Source organism: Eurosta solidaginis, chromosome 5 (assembly GCF_040869045.1).
Source record: "Eurosta solidaginis isolate ZX-2024a chromosome 5, ASM4086904v1, whole genome shotgun sequence".
NCBI lineage: Eukaryota > Metazoa > Arthropoda > Insecta > Diptera > Tephritidae > Eurosta > Eurosta solidaginis.
Genome location: NC_090323.1, coordinates 185553864 through 185575839, shown reverse-complemented (window position 1 = coordinate 185575839; position 21976 = coordinate 185553864). Strand labels below are relative to the sequence as shown.

The following is a 21976-nucleotide window of genomic DNA, read 5'->3' as shown; positions in this document are numbered from 1 at the left end:
ATCTTTCCCAGCTATTCAAATATACAAAGAGACTTGCATGATAGCGAATGCTCGGGCGGCAGTTACAGTGATTAATTATGTTTCTGGATTTTTCCCACCAATATTTGCAACTTTGCCAGGATGTGCAAATTTAAAGATTTATTCTTGATTCTACTGCAATACCTATATATGGCTATTATAAAATACAAAACGACCTACATAATAGTGACTGCTCGGGCGCCAGGTATTAAAAATCAGAATATTATGTTTAATGGCAATGGAACACACCTTTTTTTGCAGGCGTCGAATATAGTGAATATTAATGCTCCAGATTTCTGCACTACAGTCAAGTAGAAAATTCCTCGGATCATGGAATGGGGACAACAAGGTTTTCAATAATGAATTAAGTTTTCATGCACATAAGATTTGTTTCCTCTTTTGGAAAAATGTAATTATTTTGAAGAGAAATTTATGCCAAAAAATTGTTTTTGGAAAAAAGGCTATATTTGAGTCGTCGCAAGACGGGAAACTCTGAATTAAAAATCTAGCAAATTTTGTTTCTTTAACTCTTCGTGCATTATAAATTGACTTGTTTAGTCTTGAGCTTGCTACTCTTACTAATAGATTATAGCATATAAAGCGACCTGTACTGTGGTGGCTGCTCGGGCGCAAAGTGCCAGAAAAATTATTGCAACATACCTTTTTTGGGTACTCGTGTCGAAAAGTTTCGTAAATTCTGATGATAACAGAAGCCTGTTGAGGGACTTGAAAAAAATATAGTTTCTGTATCGTATGATTTAAATTAAAAAAACTTGTATTTAAAAAAATTGTACAAAAGATATAAATAAGTTCAATTTATCTTAAATACTAAAACCCTATCACCACTATATCACTATTTGAATGACTAATCTTATGATTTAAATATATATATTTAAATAATTCTAGCTTAAATTTCAACTAAACTTCAGATGTATCAGCTTGATTGAATGTGCTCTTTTGCTTCCGATTTCAGTCATGCGTTACTCGTCTACTTTTCGATTGCCGTTTTTCATTTCCTTAATCTTTGCTACAAAAGGAGCACAATCAATAGACGAGAATTCGCGTCTGCTTTTGACATTATGAAGTTTATTTTGTGACATTTCATCACCAACAACCCTGCATAACGGTTAGTTTCTGTACTGCACCGCAACCTACACGATTTTGCATAAAATCAGGGAAATTACTTTCCAATATGCGCATAGTATTACGCTTGTAATCGGGCACAGCGTGAGTGGCCAGCTGACAGGTGTCACTGCGATAGACAGGTTTGAAATTTGCCTCAACAAATGGTGAATTTGTATCCCACCGATAAACCTCCGCATCGCCTTCATTGCGGAAAAATATCGCCGAACCATTGTCTGTGCCAATAATAACCATGCGTGAAGGTTTCTTACCCAAATCTGTAATATATTTTTAGAAAAAAGTCAATAAGAAAATTCTTATTACTTATCTTTTTTGAGTGGTACTCACCCATTATGCGACCATCCGCCACACCGCTACGCAAATACTCCGCTTGCAGTGAGAACAGTTTATTCGTACTCAAATATGTGAAAACCAACTGGGTGGTACCGCAATCTTTACGCACCAATGCTATATAGAGTACATCGCGCGCTTTACAACCTGAGGCGACAGCCTTCGGTAGCACCACACGAAAACCACGATCTGCTTGTAAATTGTAAACGATTATAGCACGATTTGCCGCATCGCTCACATAAATGAAACAACTGCCATCTTGCGCATAATCCACAGCTAAATATTGTAGACGCGAGTTCGCAGAAGTGAGTCCCTCCAGTGGTATCGATTTCAAAACTTTACCCGTTTTCACAGAGAGCGCTACCACTTTTGCGCCACATTTACGTTCTGGAGTCTCGAGCGTATTCACAATGCCCGTATCCAACACCCAGAGCACATCATTTTGATCCACCACCAAATCTACAACCGATTGAAACCCCTTGCAAGTACTATCGTCTTGCGTCTCCCAACAGGGGAATGGTTGTAGTGTTGTATGGCAAGCGCCTGGTTCTAGCGTAGTTTTCACGAGTGTCGCAGGTACGCCATGCTTATAGCGTGGCAATGCCATAAAAACAGTGTCGCCTACAATTTGAGCGCGCGTCGCGATTACATTTTTCTCAATATATTTCCCAGAGCTCTTAAAGAGCGAGCGTGATGAGCCAGGGAATTCGAATTGTCCACCCGTCCATTGTATGGATGGCACGAGTGGTGGTGAGGCGACTATTTCGCCACTCGCTGGTGTTTTGTATTTGGGTGTATAGGCGTCGACGTTGTACCAAGCGCAGTGCGCTAAGGTGGTGAACACGAAGTAGGGGCTCCACATTTTTAATTTTTCTTCTTTTTTTGCGCTTACGCAATTTATTTTAGGTCAACGGTTTTTTTTTTTAATTAACCCTTTTTAGTTTTACCCGCTGCTTGCTTTTGTAGGTCCGCCGTTTGTTGCGTTGCTGCTCTGCTACTTTGGCAGTTTATTTTTATAATTCATACAAATTCTGTATTTCTCTTTTATATGGCTTCAAATTTATGTTGGCTTCCCACTCACTTTCCGCTTGACGCTAACAGACGTGACACGCGTCATTACACATTTGCGGATTTCCATTATAAATTTTCACTGTCAAGGTCAATAATTCACATTTGTTCAGAAGCATCTTCTGCCGGCAGTTATTACTTTTTTGTTTTTTTTTTGTTTTGTTTCTTATAGTTTTTGTTGTTATTGCGTTTATGGCTTCTGCGCCAGTTAACATATGTTAAGTCACAGTTCGCACCCGCTTGTGACCTCGCTTGTGGCACGCGCTCCAATTCTTCTTCTGGTACATGTTTTATTGCTACTTCCCATAACACACTTGGAAACAGTAATGCAGTAATGCTTCTCAGTTAACGCATACTTTTTTCTTTTAATGTTTTTTTTTTTTTTTTCAAATTGTATAATGGTTTTTGGGCCACAAAATCACATTACGGAAACGTAATCATTGAAATATGAAAATATGTTAAACGAAGAAGAAAATTGGTAGCAGATGATTGTGCTTCCATTTGAATGCTTAGGGTTCCTCAAACCCAGCGGCAATATATATGCAAGGTCATATACATACAGCAGCGAACAGAAAAATAGCAGTGCCCATCTTCTTTTTTTTTCAAATTTCATCAGTTAAATTCTTCTGTATTTTATTTGCAATAGTTTATGAAAAAACTTCTATGAATTTTGTAACTGAAACTGTGCAAACCATAGTCGAAAACGTTTTTGAAAAAAATTTAAAGTTGGAGGAAATTTTACGAAAATTTCGAACCTTTTATATGGGGTGCTGGTATGGTGGAAAGCACTGGACACGGCGAACACCTCCAAAATGCTAGTGTCAGTGCAACGGACGGCGCTTATCGGTATCAGTGGCGCTATGAGAACAACACCTACCTTGGCACTGAATGTCATGCTGAATATACATCCAGTAGATATTGCGGGAAAGGCAGCCGCGGCCCGGTCGTTGGTCAGCCTTCGTGATATGGGTTATATGCTTTCTGATTTCGGACACTCTAGACTTCTTACTAGTTTCGACTTTATCCCGGACAGGACGGACTATTGCATGCCGGTGGCCGCTCCCTATACAACCTTCACCCCAGTCATTCCCCCGAGGGAGGAGTGGAGAAGAGGAATTATCTGGGGCATGGGACCGGTTAACTTGTTCACGGATGGGTCGAAGTTGGACGGAAAGGTTGGCGGGGGGGTCTTTTGTCAAGAGCTAAATGTAAGCCGCAAGTTTAAGTTGGCTGATCACTGCAGTGTATTCCAAGCGGGAGTTGCTGCGATTAAGGATGCGGTGGATGAAATGCTATCCAGCTCTACTACGGTTAGGGAATTTAACATCTACTCTGATAGCCAAGCGGCTATAAAGGCCTTGAGCTCAACTACAGTGCGATTGAGGGTGGTCTGGGAGTGCCTGACCTCACTTGCGATTGCATCGAATTATTTTACAATTAAGATTATCTGGGTCCCGGGCCATAGTGATATTCCGGGTAACTGTCAAGCGGATCTCTTAGCCCGAATCGGTACAACTGAACCGGATGAAGATGGCTGTAGGGATTTCGGGATTCCGCTAGCCACCTGTGGATTGCTCTTCCATAGCTGGGCCTCGAGTCAGCTCAGCAAGCGTTGGGCGGACACTACGTCTTGTAGGATATCAAGATATTTCTGGCCGAAAGTGGATGGCAGGAGGTCTGCTGAAATAATTGGGTTCACTAAGGCTCACCTATCAATGGTCATTGGGGTTTTGACAGGGCACTGTCCCATGGGTATCCATGCGGTACGTCTCAATATATTGGAAACTCCATCCTGCGGCAGCTGTATGGAGGATGATGAGGTGGAATCACCAAATCACTTTATGCTTGACTGCCCAGCTTTTGCCAGAACTAGGCGAAAGTATTTCGGTCGTGACTCACTTGGATCTCCCGAGGAGCTATCCAAGGTTGAGATCGGGATCATTCGGAACTTTATCGTTGCTACCCAACGATTCTCTAAGTAGTTATATCTACGTCACCGTTAGTTTAGTTTATTATATGTGGTATCACAACGGACCGTCATGTTGTCCAAGTGAGCTTCCCCTATCAGGGAAGCTACCACCCAACCTAACCTAACCTATATGGAGCTCTCTAAATAATTTTGAGTATGCAGTTTTGTATTCCACACAATTTTAGTCTAACAAAGAACAATTCATAGTTCCTTAAAAACTCGCCTTGATGTTTGACAAATTTTAAGCAAATCGCACCGTGAATTAAATTTTTCAGAATAGGTGGGTCCCTTGTGTACTTCTTAGACAAAAAAAGTACCCAACTACTAATAACATAGTCGAAGGGTAAGTAGATTCAAGTGATGGTACCGTTTTCAAAATAGTTCCAAGATGATCTCAAAATAGCTCCAAGAGTAGTTCTACAATTCTATCTTATTAGTCCGAAACGATCCAGAAATGAACACACAAATACTTCGTATTATTTCAAAAACTAACAACGAAATTACTTATCTCGAATGTTACCAAAAAGTACTCCAAAATAGTCCTAAAATATTTCCAAAAAAATTGCGAAATGAGCCCGAAATAGTTTCAAAATTAATCCGCAAATAATATTGAAATATCCCTAAAATCATCTAAAATAGTGCCGAAATCTCCCAGATATCCCAAAAAATGTTTTAAAACAATACCGATGCTCCAGAACTTACCTCTACCTAAATTAAAATGGTTTCTGAATAATAGAAAATGAAGGCAAAATAGTCCCGCAATTATCCCGATATAGTTCAAATAATAGTCCTGAAATTGTCTTGAAATATATCCAGAATCATCCCAAAATTATTCCTAAACAGTGCCAAAATGGCTCTACAAAAAATCTCGAAATTAACTCAAAATAGTGCCGAATATATCTCAAAACAATTCCAATACAGTCTCGAAATAATTCAAAAAATAATATCAAAATTATCTCGCAAAAGTCCTAGAATGAAAATAAAATGATTTCGAAATAGTTATGAATATACCCGAAAACAGTTTCGAAAAAAATCCCTCATATGATCCTCAAATAGGCCTGGTATCATCCCAAAATTATTGCAAAATAGTTCCGACATGATCCCAAAAAATCCCTTAACGATCTTAAAATAGTAGCGGAATTATCCTAAAATGATTCCAAAGTAGTCCCAGAATAAACTTAAAATAATTACAACATAGTTCCGAAATGATCACGAAATAGTTCCAAGAATAATCACAAAATTACATCGAAATGATACAGAAATAATCCCCAATTGTTCTTTAAATAAAACTAGAACTATCCCAACATGATTCTACAAAGGCCTCGCAATGGTCCCGGATGGATTAAAAAGTAGTCCTAGAAATTTACCGTATCTACAAGAGCTTAAGGATAAGCAATTAGGAATGGAAAAGTTAGGTCTCAAACTTTTATATAAAGCGGTCTAGTTCTGGAATATGTGGGCATAGTTTTTCGACAGTCTGGTAGAGATAAGGACGGTAAGTCTTTCATTCCTACTTTAATTCATCAGAAGTAATCTGATTGCACGAAAGTGTCACTACCCGGAACAACTGAAGGCACTCACAATGGACACAAATTTCTTCGAGTGTTAACTTAAGTACGGGGAATATTATTAAGCTGAAGACGAAACGAAACTAATAGAACAGAGTTAAAAAAGCTTTGCAAGGTTCCGCATTCGTTTTTCAAAAATGGTTTCGGTTGATGGCGATAATTTTTTCAGTTGTGCAAAGCATTTCGACATTGGTTCAGAAATCTGTAGTAAGCTGAAAAAATACAAAGTTAAATGAGGCATGCCACAACCGCTTTAGAAAGGCGAATGAGCCCCAGCAGGTTAAGGCGCATAGAACATTACCGTCGTAAAAGGCGACTATATAAAAAAGATTTTGGCGGATCAACAGAGAGACACGTGTGAGTGAAGAGAGACGTTTTTTTTGAAACGTTAAATTTAAAGTCGATATTACTATAACTTGAAGATGTGGCTAAGCTGAGTTGGGAGAGACAGGTGGAGGGAGACTTGATCTCCTCTGGAGCTCTCGCAAAGTTGGGATGGCTGGCGTTACTTGCTGCGCAACACTCAAAATTGCATAAGCAGCGCCAATTAATTATTATGATAATGTATGTTAAGATTATTTATGATTTATGTATGTATATTTAAAACTCCGTGGACTCTCTGTATTAAGCTCGCTAAGAAAACATTTTTAAATTAAGTTGAAACTTTCTTCCACAAAGGCAATTTGTTATAAAAGGCTATTAACTTTTATTATAATGAATTCGTGCTATTCAAGAACATTATTGTGGTATTAAGGACTAAGTGAGAGCACCCTTTAATTTATTCGTTCTCAGAATTCTGCTCTAATACCAAATGCTTAGGAGCTGCATATATTTTCTATGCCCAAAGCGCCATTTCCAGATTGACTTATGAATTTTGTATTTTATTTCGCTCAATAGCAAATTTAAATTTACATACAAACAAAGAATGGAAACATAATGAATAATTATTATGGAAATTGATATTACTTAGGTTCATTGTGCGTAAAAAGGCTTAACAGTAAACACGCTTATGCATTACAACAAAAAAAGCGAACTAGACTTTAAAATGTCGAATGGACAACACTTTTGGTTTTAGCGATGATTCAGTACCAGGGCTGTAAAATATTTCGAACCGGTTTGTCACTGAACGCCTCCTAAACAACTGAACCGGTTTTGATGAAATTTTGTGTGTGTGTTCAAGGGGGGGTTCAGGGATGCTTCATATACACAATTTGGTCCGGGAAGTGGACCAGGGGCTGTTATATTTCAAATAGTTTTATTTATGGTTCTATTTTCTTGGAATCTAGTACAGGAGATTCAAAAAAAACTTATTTTTGGTGCAATTTGTTTCAAATGTATTGCTTAGACAACCTTTCGAAAAAGAACAAGTAAGGAAGGTTAAGTTCGGGTGTAACCGAACATTACATACTCAGTTGAGAGCTATGGTGACAACATAAGGGAAAATAACCATGTAGGAAAATGAACCGAGGGAAACCCTGGAATGTGTTTGTATGACATGTGTATCAAATGAAAGGCATTAAAGAGTATTTTATGAGGGAGTGCGCCATAGTTCTATAGGTGGACGCCATTTAGGGATATAGCCATAAAGGTGGATCAGGGTTGACCCTAGAATGCGTTTGTACGATATGGGTATCAAATGAAAGGTATTAATGAGTATTTTAAAAGGGCGTGGACCTAAGTTCTATAAATGGACGCCTTTTCGAGATATCGCCGTAAAGATGGACCAAGGGTGACTCTAGAATGCGTTTGCCTAATATGGGCATCAAACGAAAGGTGTTAATGAGTATTTTAAAAGGGAGTGGGCCTTAGTTCTATAGGTGGACGCCGTTTCGAGATATCGCCATAAAGGTGGACCAGGGGTGACCCTAGAATTTGTTTGTACAATATGGGCATCAAACGAATGGTGTTAATGAGTATTTTAAAAGGGAGTGGGCCTTAGTTCTATAGGTGGTCGCCTTTTCGAAATATCGCCATAAATGTGGACCAGGGGTGACTCTAGAATGCGTTTGTACGATATGGATATCAAATTAAAGGTATTAATGAGTATTTTAAAAGGGAGTAATCCTTAGTTCCATAGGTGGACGCCGTTTCGAGATATCGCCATAAAGGTGGACCAGGGGTGACCCTAGAATTTGTTTGTACAATATGGGTATCAAAAGAAAGGTGTTAATGAGTATTTTAAAAGGGAGTAATCTTTAGTTCCATAGGTGGACGCCGTTTCGAGATATCGCCATAAAGGTGGACCAGGGGTGACCCTAGCATTTGTTTGTACAATATGGGTATCAAAAGAAAGGTGTTAATGAGTATTTTAAAAGCGTGTGGGGCTTAGTTCTATAGGTGGACACCTTTTCGGAATATCGCCACAAAGGTGGACCAGGGGTGACTCTAGAATGTGTTTGTACGATATGGGCATCAAATTAAAGGTATTAATGAGGGTTTTAAAAGGGAGTGGTGGTTGTTGTATAGGTGGTCGCATTTTCGAGATATCGCCATAAAGGTGGACCAGGGGTGACCCTAGAATTTGTTTGTACAATATGGGCATCAAACGAAAGGTGTTAATGAGTATTTTAAAAGGGTGTGGGGCTTAGTTCTATAGATGGACGCCTTTTCGAGATATCGCCATAAAGGTGGACCAGGGGTGACTCTAGAATGAGTTTGTACGTTATGGGTATCAAATTAAAGGTATTAATGAGAGTTTTAAAAGGGAGTGGTGGTAGTTGTATATGTGAAGGCGTTTTCCAGATATCGACCAAAATGTGGACTAGGGTGACCCAGAACATTATCGGTTGGATACCGCTAATTTATTTATATATGTATTACCTGGCAAGATTTTAAGGGTGTTTTATTTCGCCCTGCAGAATTTTTCATTTTCTTCTACTTAATATGGTAGGTGTCACAACCATTTTATAAAGTTTTTTCTAAAGTTATATTTCGCGTCAATAAAACAATCCAATTACCTTACCATGTTTCATCCCTTTTTTCGTATTTGGTATAGAATTATGGCATTTTTTTCATTTTTCGCAATTTTCGATATCGAAAAAGTGGGCGTGGTCATAGTCGGATTTCGTTCATTTTTCATACCAAGGTAAAGTGGGTTCAGATAAGTACGTGAACTGAGTTTAGTAAAGATATATCAATTTTTGCTCAAGTTATCGTGTTAACGGCCATGCGGAAGGACAGACGGACGACTGTGTATAGAAACTGGGCGTGGCATCAACCGATTTCGCCCATTTTCACAGAAAACAGTTAACGCTATAAAATCTATGCCCCCACCAAATTTCAAAAGGATTGGTTAATTTTTGTTCGATTTATGGCATTAAAAGTATCCTAGACAAATTAAATGAAAAAGGGCGGAGCCACGCCCATTTTTAAATTTTCTTTTATTTTTGTATTTTGTTGCACCATATCATTACTGGAGTTGAATCTTGACATAATTTACTTATATACTGTAAAGATATAAAATTTTTTGTTAAAATTTTACTTTAAAAAAAAATTTTTTTTAAAAGTGGGCGTGGTCCTTCTCCGATTTTGCTAATTTTTATTAAGCGTACATGCAGTAATAAGAGTAACGTTCCTGCCAAATTTCATCATGATATCTTCAACGACTGCCAAATTACAGCTTGCAAAAGTTTTAAATTACCTTCTTTAAAAAGTGGGCGGTGCCACGCCCATTGTCCAAAATTTTACTAATTTTATATTTTGCGTCATAAGTTCAACTCATCTACCAAGTTTCGTCGCTTTATCTGTCTTTTGTAATGAATTATCGCACTTTTTCGGTTTTTCGAAATTTTCGATATCGAAAAAGTGGGCGTGGTTATAGTCCGATATCGTTCATTTTAAATAGCGATCTGAGATGAGTGCTCAGGAACCTACATACCAAATTTCATCAAGATACCTCAAAATTTACTCAAGTTATCGTGTTAACGGACGGACGGACGGACGGACGGACGGACATGGCTCAATCAAATTTTTTTTCGATCCTGATTATTTTGATATATGGAAGTCTATATCTATCTCGATTCCTTTATATATGTACAACCAACCGTTATCCAATCAAACTTAATATACTCTGTGAGCTCTGCTCAACTGAGTATAAAAATAAGAGATCGGAAGCGAGAGTTGAAGAGGGAAAGAAAGAGAAGGCAGGGTTAGGGAGAAGAGAGAAAGAGTAGAAAAAGGAGATAAACATGAAGAAAGAGCGAGGGGAATATGGGCAGAAGAGGAAGCATGTGTAAAGAATTAGATGAAGAGGAATAGGAAAAGGTTGAGGGAGAGGAAAGACATTAGTAGTAGATGAGACGAGTAGAAGAGAAAAAAATCGAGAATGTTTAAGGTGGAAGATACGGAGGAGCGACAGGCATTAAATATGGAGAGAAGGAGGGAGAGGCAAGTAGTTAAACAACTTTTTTTTGCAAAGCTGCTATATGACAAATGCCTCTGTTTAGTGGTAGAGTAATAATATCGCCGAGAGGAATATTTTCGGGCTGGAGAATGGGTCAATATCTATCTATATCTTATTTTTAACAATGAGAGCAATTTTACAAGTTGCGTTAGTTTCATATAGTTTCGTAAAGGTTTATACAATCAAAGATATTCAAATTGGTCGACCAGGTGAAGCAGGTATTCGATATTTGGTATAGATATTCTCTATATGAGGCAATTGAGGTGAGGGAGGCAGAGAGAATGGGAGTGGTAGAGGGAGAGAGAGTTCTGAATTGGGAGTGGGACTAACACGGGAAGTGGGAATGGCAATGTGAAGTTAAGCGGAAGTTGTAGTGGGTGTGAGAGTAAGAATTGGGAGTGAAGGTGGGACTGGGGAGTGGGAGGTACACAAATAGAATAACAGATGAACATGAAGTATAGGAAAAATGAAAAAGAGAGAAGAAGCGAGGGTCAATTTTCGAATGTAGGCAAACCAATTTTAGAGCTGAACAGGTAATCTGGTTCAGGTATAATACTGTAACGAATTTACTGTAAATCCTCTTATTTGAATCACTAAACTGTTGAATAAATAACGCCACTATTCAATAATGCAAAACGGCCTTTGTTAAAGTTCTTCACAATAACACTACTATTGCTCGCCAGATAGCGTCTTAAATCAAAACTGATTGTCGCGCCTCTAGTGTTGCTGCCTTTTATACTCTGTGAGTTCCTCATTCGCATCTTCTAGGTGATTCCATTTCCAGAATCTACTAGTTGGCCATCAGCTATAAAATTACTACGTTTATATCTTCTCATACGCGCGTGTATTTGTGAGCGACACTTCCACAATTATAATTGCATACTTTTGAGACCATCTCAGATAAGATATCTGCATGTGTTTGTATGTGTGAGCGACACTTGCACAACCATTGCATACTTTCGGAAGTATCTCAGATTTATGCATGTGGTTGTGCGGTGCTTCTCCGCTGCGTGTATGTACATATGTGTAGACATAATGATTGAATTATTGATGTGCATACAAGTTAGTGCTTAGCATCGGCTTAGAGAGGATAGTATCCCTTAGTTCTGCTAATATACGTTACACTGCCCTCCACTTAAGTCTGATCGTCTCGATCAGACAAATCTCTCGATCTAAACGCTGCTAGCATCTCCAAATGTACCACTCTTCTACTTCGTGGTTTCCCAATGGTTTGTATGCGGTAGACGGTGTCACTGATCTTCTTCAAAGCTTTGTACGGGCCTTCGCAACTGCACGGCAATTTGGATGGTACACCTTTCTGCCGGTGAGGGTTGTATAGCAGTACCAAATCTCCCTCCAAGAAACATTCCGAATTATTGTTCTAATCGTACCTGCGTTTCATCTTACTACTCATTATCCCGGATCGTTCCCTCGCACTCTGTAGTTTGGCCAATGAAGAACTACTTCGCAGAGCTTGATCTTGACCGATTGAATTTGCATCATCAGTATTGTCTTGACCTTTCGCAACAATAGTGCGCGCTGGCTTGAAACCACCCTTGCATTCTTTCTGGAAAATTCTTTCAGTCGTTTCCAAAATTGTGTCCACCCACTCTGGCCTTTCTACTTCCACACAATGAGCTTTGTATGCTGGTTTACTTAATAGTGACGCCGTTTCCTGAGTCAATGCATGGGATACCGTTTCAGCAAATGTTTGCTTTGGGTTCGCGTATGCGGCTCGCTTCGTTTCGACGTCCTGTATACCGTTTATAAAGCTCTGTATCTTTACCCTTTCAGTGTATTCCACGGGTGCGTCCGCATTTGTAAAATGAGCCAATATTTCAACATCCGAAGCAAACTTCTGCAATGTCTCATTTGCTTTTTGGTAACGGTTTTGCAACTCAATTTGGTATATCTGTTTTCTATGCTCGCTTCCATAACATCTCTCGACAGCGGCCATCAATGCTTCATAGTTTTTCCGCTCTCCTTCGGGAATCGTCTGTAGGATTTCGGCTGCTGGCCCCTTCAATGCTACGAATAGAGCTGCAACTTTATATTCAGCATTCCAGTTGTTCACTGCTGCGGTCTTCTCAAACTGTGGCTTAAACACCTGGAAAGGAACAGAACCGTCAAATGATGGTGATTTTACCTTTGGATTGCTTGCTGAAACAGCTGGGCGGTTTAGTTGTAACTGCTCCATACGACCTTTTAACGCTTCTATCTCGGCATTAATTTTGTCCTCGAGTTGTAAAATTTTTGCATCCTGCTCTTCCAGTTTCACAAAGAGCTGCGATGATACCTGTTCCGAAATTTGTGCCGATATTTCAGATATACGTGCCTCTTGCGCTTCCAGTTGAGATGCCAAATATGTCTTCTGTTCTTCCAATTGTGATGTTATATGGGTTTCCTGCGATTCCAGTTGGGATACCATATACGTCTTCTGTTCTTCCAGTTCTGATGAAATTTGTGTTTCTTGTGCTTCAATCTTTGATGTTATATGGTTCTCCTGTGATTCCAGTTGAGATGACACTGCCAATGTTTGAGCAGATATTGCAGCCAAAATCGTGTTCAAGTCTGTGCTCGTAACTGTCTGCGATGTTTCGTTTTTCTCTTCAATTTTTGTTGTTGTCTCGTCGACATCGAGATGAAAGACATACTCTTCCACGTTATTTCCTTCTGCTTCCATTGCCTCTCGTAGTCGTGCTTGAAGTTCGATTTTAATGTCGTTTGTATACAATCCACGGCTCTCCAACTCTTTCTTCAGCTTCTGGATCTTCAATTCACTCCACTTTGCCATGTCCAAGTTGTATTCGAAGTCTTCGGAATTTATTCAACCATTCCTCTTCTGACACCAATTGTAACGAACTTACTGAAATTCCGCTTATTCCAAATCTTCTGCTAACGTTCGAATCACTAAACTGTTGAATAAATAACTCCACTATTCAATAATGCAAAATGGCCTTTATTAAAGTTCTTCACAATAACACTACTATTGCTCGCCAGATAGCGTCTTAAATCAAAACTGAGTGTCGCGCCTTTACTGTTGCTGCCTTTTATACTCTGTGAGTTCCTCGTTTCCATCTTCTAGGCGCTTCCATTTCCAGAAGCTTTTAGTTTGCCATCAGCTATAAAATTACTACGTTTATAGCTTCTCATACGCGCGTGTATTTGTGAGCGACACTTCCACAATTATAATTGCATTCTTTTAGGAGCAGATTTGCTCATATTTTTCAATGAGAGATATGAATGCCTCTTTTTTATAAAGTGCTCAGACTTTTTGTGAATTTTGCATAAAATAAAGTGTTTCTGACGGTGAGACATTTTTTCTAATATTAATTTGTTAGAATGTGATGTCTACCTTTTCATCCTAGATAAGGTTGAACTGGCAGGTCCTTCAGGACAACACATGGAGCAAATGTGTGCAAAATGTTCCTAGAAGTTTGTTTGACGACCAAACTGAAATACCCTAAAAACTAGAAGAATTCTAGGACATATATTAATTGCTGCTTTTATATAAAATATCTGAAGCTTTATCAAGATGAGCGTAGGACACGAGCTCACTGCTATCACTGACGACGCCTTATTTAGAAGCATGTGACAGCATGAAGCAGTATCCAGTCAAAATAAGATAAGAGTCACTTTACGCTCCTGAGACCTGCACATGATAATTCTACAAGTTGCAGCTCTTGCCCGGTTCAACGCCTTAAAGACACTACAACCGCAGCCCCTATCACATCCGTTAGTTTGGAACTATCGGGTTATACATGTATAGCCTCACCCCGCATTTACAGCCCCTGGCGCTTATCTTCCACCTCTATCTTGGCTCTGCGATCCTCATCAAAGCGCAGTAATGGGATCAAGTATTCTGTTCATCAAATGTTTGATAGCGCTATAGAACCATGGCCGTGTGGTCTCATGGTGGAAACCTGCCCCCAAGGCTTTGAGTCTCGTTGCATTTCTTAACACTATGTTCTTTGTCATCAGGTTGTTGTTGTTTCTGTTGTAGCAGCGATAAGGACACTCCCGAAGGTTGTGGGGAGTGTTTTCGATGTTGATGGTGCTTTGCCGGATATAGATCTGGGACGTTCCGGTAACAAGCTCCATTAAGGTACTAAATCTCGCACTCCCACTAGATCCATGATGAACTTGGGTTCGCCAGAGCCTCGGCTGCTAAAGAAACAAGATTCGCCACGGGTAGGTGAGGTTGACCCTTGAATTGGTTGCGCTACACAACCCTTTGAATCAATTTGGTAGTTTAGTCGCCTCTTACGACAGGCATACCTGCCGCGGGTATATTCTAAGCACCCTAACCCGCTGGGGAATCGCCACCAGGTCTTCAGGTAGCATGCGTAATCTTCCTGCAATTTAGGTGCAACCGATCTATCTTGCAAAGGCTGTAAGTACTTCGATGAAATTAAGACCATACATGATAACCCGTTTAGAGAAAATTCAATTTCAAGGTACCTTAGTAACAGCAATCATCTGAATGCAACCTTTGCCATTAGATATTTCATCGAACCGGTTCGGCTGTTCAGAGGTACCCAGTGAACCGGTTATTGAATCGGTTCAAGATTTGCCAAATTGGTTTGAACTACTGAATCAAACCGCTTCGATTTGGGAGGCGGTTTGCAGCCCTGTTAAAAACAAGCAACATTCATTTACAAATATTTTTACACACACATACATACAAACACATAAATACCTTCATGCTCATTCAATTACTTACAGTAAATTCCTTTATGAATTGGGTTTTACCATTTGAAAAATATGAACCCAATTTGTTTTACTGTTATTTGCATAAATTCCTTTTAAATACTCCTTTTTCCGCCAAATGCAGCAGCTAGACAAAAACAACTTAAGCTTCAAAGTGATAAAGAATGATGGCATAAAGGAAAAAGGATGTTTGCCATAAAATCAAAGGATAAAAGGCGTTATCTGTGCGTTAACTTTATGGCTTATAGATGAGTATGCAGAGATTTTAGAACGTTTTTCTTTTGTTCGGCAGAAGTATATATCCATGTGTAGGTATGTTAGTCGTTCTAAAAATCGCGTTTAAATGTCAATAAGCAGTTTTTATTGTTTATTGGCGACGCCTGAAATTATGCTACATGATTATGAGCGCTTATTGTCGTAGTAGATGAAGACTGATTGAAGAGCTAACATCAGTGGTATGAATAATTTTTCTAAATATGAAATGTATGTAGATAGGCGCTCTGTATTACGCAACAAGACCTGTAGCAAAAAATGTGACGATAATCGTAAAAAAAATCGGTAATTTAGTTTGACGAAGAACAAGAATTGTACAAGGTCTTAAAAAATAAACATATTGTAGGAGTAATTATGGAAAATTCAAGCAAGTTCTTAAATCTTTAATCTTTGTTTCTACTTTAAATGAAATTAAAAGTCATAACTTCATTCGAGCAAAAGAGCCAATTTTGAACTATGTCTGACGCCGATCACTGTTGTCTCGATCGATTTGGTTTCGTGTTCTCCTATGAGAACACGGCCAAGTAGCTTGTTGTATCTTTTTATGCTAGGACCTGGTATTGCAGATGATCATATTTCGAGCGGCGGTGAAGTCAATCAGCCTCATCTCATTGGGAGATGTTACATCGCGGAGTCTAAATTTTCCGTCGGTAAGACAAAAGTCTCTGCCCACCCTAGCGTTAAAGTCGCCTAGCATTACTTTGATATCTTGGCGGGGGCAGTCATCGTATGTCATATCTAGTTAATATAGAAGGATCCCCTGTGCTTTTCGCCAGCAGAATCTATAGGTGCGTGAGCACATATAAACGGGATATAAAAAATGTCGCCTTAATGCGGATCGCAGCGAGACGCTTCATCACAGCCGTGAACGAAAGCACTTGGCGTCGAAGTTTCTTTTCCACCACGTACCCCAACACCTTGCCTACGAATTTAACGTTTCCTCATATGACCACTGCTGTAGAAGTCGAAAAGCCATATCGTTCTTCTGCCTTGCCCCATCCATCGTGTTTTTTGTATGACAGTGAAGTCGACCTTTGCTTTGACAAGGACTTCAACCAACCGAAATAGCCGGGCACTGGTATATTCTTCGAAAAGGGTTCACACATTCCAGTTACACGCCCTGAAATCGTGGGCTTTAATATCATAGTACGTTAAACGTCATCTTTGATCTGCTCCTCTATAAATCGGCTTAGAATCAGCTGTGCCGACACTACTTCTTGATTCTTGTAGTTGGAAGTGGATAGCACTCGATCTGTTTGAATAAAAATAGCTTACAAAGGCTCATATATCGATTGTAATTTAGGTTTTGACAGGTCACTGTCCAATGGGAGTCCATGCGGTACATCTTAATCAATATACATATATAAAGAAGGATGCATGTTTGTATGCAGTTTATGAACTGCGAACCGCTCCTTCGATTTTACTCAAATTTGCAACATAACTTCACATCAGAGTTTTCCTGTGAAGTTTCTTCAAGAAAAGTGAACCAGGAACCGATCTATTCGAACCAAATTCTATTCACGGTTGGATTTTCTTAAAATTTTCTATGTAGTTAGCCCTTTGCTCAGATTGATATTTTCCGGGTTGTGGTCCGGGGAACGATCTATTCGAACGAATTCAATTCATGTTTAGATTTGCCTGAAACTTGGTATATAGGTAGGTAGCCCTTTGCCTAGATTGGTATTTACGGCACATTTTTTCTTTACAATAGACCAGGGACCGACGGGGACTGGAGCTGTTAATAAGGGATGTAGAAGAATATGTAAAACTAGAGATAAGAGAAAGGAGTTTAGGATAAAGTGACTGAGAAAGAGATAGAACATACGAAGACAGGGGGATAGGGATAGATGGAGCGGAAAAAAGTGAGGGTAAAGACGAAGTAGGCGAAAGAGATGCAGAGAAACATGAAAGCCATAGGGAGGAGTGAATAAAAGGATAAGAAAAGGGGGAGGAGGGAGGTAAGAGCTATAAACTTCTTAAAAGCAGATAGACCAAAGTTAGGCAGAACAATGTCTGCCCGGACTGCTAGTATTCTATAAAACCCCTATTGCCACAGTTGCATGGAGGATGATGAGGTGGGATCAAAGAGACACTTCATGGTTGACCGTCCAGCTTTAGGCAGAACTAGGGGAAAATATTCTCACTGGGAACTCCGAGAGACCTATTGCTAGCAGCTAAAGCTTATATGGCGGCCGCTGTAGTGTGATGGTAGCGTACTCCGCCTAGCACACCGAGCAACCTGGGTTTACGCCTCGGGCAAATTAACATCCAAATTTTTTAAACAAGTTTTTTCAATTAAATGAAAATTTGTATAGGGGCGTTTGACAAGCACTCCGAGTGTATTTCTGCCATGAAAATCTCTCAGTGAAACCTAATCTGCGTTGCAGATGTCTTTCGGAGTCAGCATAAAACAACGCCACCACGCCAATTGTAAGAAAAATTAAAAGGAGCATGACGCAAATTGGAAGGGAAGCTCTAAAATCTCTTCAGAGGCTATCGCGCCTTACATTTTTTATTTATAGCTTACATGACACATTTCACTTACATTGAACATGTCCATGGTGTTACCAGAACTTATTTGGAAAATTCCTCTTGGCAAATTCTACAACCTTTCCAAAACCTAGCTTAGCTGCCGCCTTAATATCAAATAACGCTACCGCGCATAGTAGCTCAGCTCAAAAGCGCAGGGCATGAACACAAAATATAGCACCCGTTTCCCCTGCATCCTACACTTCTTACATCTGCTGTGACTGATGGAGTCGAATTTATTAGCAAGAGATGCCAGAAGGCAGCTTTCAGTTGGTAGGCCTAGCATGAGTATCAAGTTATTCCTCTTTAGAGATGCGAGCAATTTTGTTGGTCTAATATCGTAGGACTTTAATCAAAGCCTATAAATATTACCGTACCCATGGTATAAAAAAAGGTAGTTCCACTCAACATTTTTTGACTTATTTGGGCATTTTTGAAGTTTCATAACGTTTGTTGTTTTGCTAGAAGCGTTGCCATACCGTTACTGTTTAAAACGAAATTGTGGTTTTTCGGGATGGAAATTTCCTTCAAGATGAAAGCGCAATGGTCATCTGAGACAATAATAATATGTTTTAGCACGATTTATATGCATACATATCGATTGAGAATACACTAAAACATGCAATTTTATTTACCACGCCCACTTTAATTTTTTAAGTCAAAAAATTTAATATCTTTACAGTATGTAAGTAAATTATGTCAACATTCGACTCCAATAATGATATGGTGCAACAAAGATAAAAGAAAATTTCAAATGGGCGTGGCTCCGCCCTTTTTCATATAATTTGTCTAGGATACTTTTAATGCCATAAGTCGAACAAAAATTTACCAATCCTTGTGAAAGTTGGTATGGGCTTAGATTCTAGGACGATAACTGTTTTCTGTGAAAAAGGGCGAAATTGGTTGAAGCCACGCCCAGTTTTTATACACAGTCGACCGGCTGTCCTTCCGCTCGGCCGTTAACACGATAACTTGAGCAAAAGCGATATATCTTTACTAAACTCAGTTCACGTACTTATCTGAACTCACTTTGTATTGGTGTAAAAAATGGCCGAAATCCGACTATGACCACGCCCAGTTTTTCGATATCGAAAATTACGAAAAATGAAAAAAATGCCATAATTCTATACCAAATACGAAAAAACGGATGAAACATGGTGATTGTATTCGTTTTTTGACGCAATACAACTTTAGAGAAAACGTTGTAAAATCGATGTGACACCTACCATATTAAGTAGAAGAAAATGAAAAAGTTCTGCAGCGCGAAATCAAAAGCCCTTGGATGCTTTGCAGGAATACTGTTTGTGGTATTACATGTATAAATAAATTAGCGGTACCCGACAGATGATGTTCTGGGAAACCCTGGTCTACATTTTTATCGATATCTCGAAAACACCTTTATGGCGATATCTCTAAAAGGCGTCCACCCATAGAACTAAGGCCCGCTCCCTTTTAAAATACTCATTAACACCTTTCATTTGATACCCATATTGTACAAACAAATTCTAGAGTCACCCCTGGTCCACCTTTATGGCGATATCCCGAAAAGGCGTTCACCCATAAAACAAAGGCCGCTCCCTTTTAAAATACTCATTAACACCTTTCATTTCATACACATATTGTACAGACGCATTCTAGAGTCACCCCTGGTCCACCGTTATGGCGATATCTCGGAAAGGCGTCCACCTATAGAACTAAGCCCACGCCCTTTTAAAATACTCATTAACACCTTTCATTTGATACCCATATCGTACAAACACATACTAGAGTCTCCCCTGGTCCACCTTTATGGCGATATCTCGAAAAGGCGCCTATCTATAGAAATAACGCCCACTTCATTTTAAAATACTAATTAACACCTTTCATTTGGTACCCATATCGTACAAACACATATTAGAGTCACCCCTGGTACACCTTTATGGCGATGTCTCAAAAGGCGTCCACCTATAGCACTAAGGCACACTTCCTTTTAAAATACTAATTAACACCTTTCATTTGGTACCCATATCGTACACACAAATTCTAGAGTCACCCCTGGTCCACCTTTATCGATATCTCGAAAAGGCGTCCACCAATAGAACTAAGGCCCACTCCCCTTTAAAATACTCATTAACACCTTTCATTCCATTCCCATATCGTACAAACAAATTCTAGAGTCACCCCTGGTACAGCTTTATGGCGACAACCCGAAATGGCGTCCACCTATAGAACTATGGCCCACTCCCTGTTAAAATACTCTTTAATACCTTCCATTTGATACCGATGTCATACAAACACATTCCAGGGTTACCCTAGATACATTTTCCTACATGGTAATTTCCCTTATTTTGTCTCCAAAGATCTCAGCTGAGTATGTAATGTTCGGTTACACCCGAACTTAACCTTCCTTACTTGTTTTTTTTTTTTTTTTTTTGTTAAATAACTATGAAAGTAATTAGTCGTATCCGTAAGAATCCATCAAAATTAGAAAAAATCGTAACATTTTTCAATCTGGTAGCTTGTTTTTGGTGAAATTGTCATTGTCCCCGCAAAAGTCAAGTGACTAACGTCACACTAAATGGAACTACCTCCATTTTTTGTATCATGACCGCACCTATTCTTGAAATAAACAAAAGTTTTAATAACATTTCTATGATAACAATGGCAACGCCTGGCATAATTATTGGTAATATATCTTTGAAAAGACAATGGGGAAAAGCACCGAGCAGTTGAGCTTATGAGCTAACAAATATGTATTGTTATACATATCTTCTTTCTAATCATCTGCCTCGTATTTATATTTAACGAGTTTTTCATGCCCTAAATGCATACTGTTTGCTTTCGTGCCTTCATCTGACCAACTTTGCTTCACCAGCTAAAGGTTTATGCCGATAACTTTATCGGTAGCGACGACGTAGGATACATGGTATACCGACGGCGGCGTACTTACTTTAATAACTTGAATTTCGTATTTAAAAAAGTAATATTTAGGAAGTTTTCTGTACATATGTATTTAGGAAATCGGAGTTTTGGTCATTTCCGACTTCTTACGGCAACCGGTTCTATATACTGGAGTGATCCAGGGTTTTCGCCAGGAACAATGGCTGACATTTCAATGTAACGTAATTTCTCGCAAATCGTTCAAAAAATTTCATCCAAAGATTAGCTCCTTGCGGAGAGACTCTAGCGAGGCTTCGAACCTTACCCCGGTCCTAGGGACTGGTACTGCTGCGTCTGCCGAAAAAAAAAACAACTACTTAAAGTTGTCACACTTTTGTCTGTATGTCTCGTACGAAACGTAATTGCACTGAAGGAGATGTTCTTTGTTAACTCCTAGGACTCGTCGTCGACTAGATTTCCCTAAATCATTTGTGTCTTCTTACTGTTCAAGCACAAAGGCGACTGACGACCGCTTTAAATGATCTTTCAATAGTCATGATTCTCGTGTCACTGTTTTAACGATTAGCATTAATGTGTATCCACTTTTTCGGCTGTTTTTAAGAGCTTCAATTTCTGAGGTTCAAACTAGTAGCTATCGCGTCTCCTGGCCCCCACACCGTTTACCACCACGGAACTTAGAGGACTGCGACTTCGCATTTATACCTTTTTCGATGTCAGAGGCTCTACGTGTAGCTCCGAAGGCTTTCTGACTCATGGTTTTATAGCGCCTTGTTGCTGAACTACATAGCGCACAAGAGAATATACGAATCACCAGAGAAACACCTTAAAAATTTAGGGAGTAACTACTCGGACAAGGATGCCATTATAAGCTGTCTAAGTGAATATCATTGCGTAACTCATGGGTGAAAATCGACGCACCTACATAACTTCAATTGCAAGGACCCTGAACAAAATTTTTAAAATGTAGGCAGACGTTTCTGTTCGAAACATTGATTTCAATAGTCTTCTTTAAATCAAAACGATATTTTAGAATGAAAATCAACCAATTTTAAGTTGAATGGTGTTTAGGTTATGTGCTCAGTCCAG

The 21976-nt window shown here is 39.3% G+C and overlaps 1 protein-coding gene across 1 annotated transcript; it reads right to left on the bottom strand.

Moving 5' to 3' along the window:
* Positions 1-770: 770 nt before the first annotated feature.
* yellow-g2 (L-dopachrome tautomerase yellow-g2) lies at positions 771-2732 on the bottom strand. The gene is made up of 2 exons (XM_067791563.1): positions 1489-2732; positions 771-1418 (listed from the first exon to the last, which is right to left on the bottom strand). Exons 1-2 carry the CDS (start codon positions 2351-2353, stop codon positions 1123-1125), a joined length of 1161 nt encoding a protein of 386 aa, XP_067647664.1. The 5' UTR covers positions 2354-2732; the 3' UTR covers positions 771-1122.
* Between the last annotated feature and the right edge of the window lie 19244 nt (positions 2733-21976).

Bases quoted from the DNA above. Each gene is read 5' to 3' on its own strand.
- yellow-g2 (XM_067791563.1), bottom strand. From the start codon at position 2,353: ATGTGGAGCCCCTACTTCGTGTTCACCACCTTAGCGCACTGCGCTTGG. The intron at 1,419-1,488 runs GTGAGTACCACT...AATATATTACAG, and splicing joins GGCGGATGGTCGCATAATGG to ATTTGGGTAAGAAACCTTCA.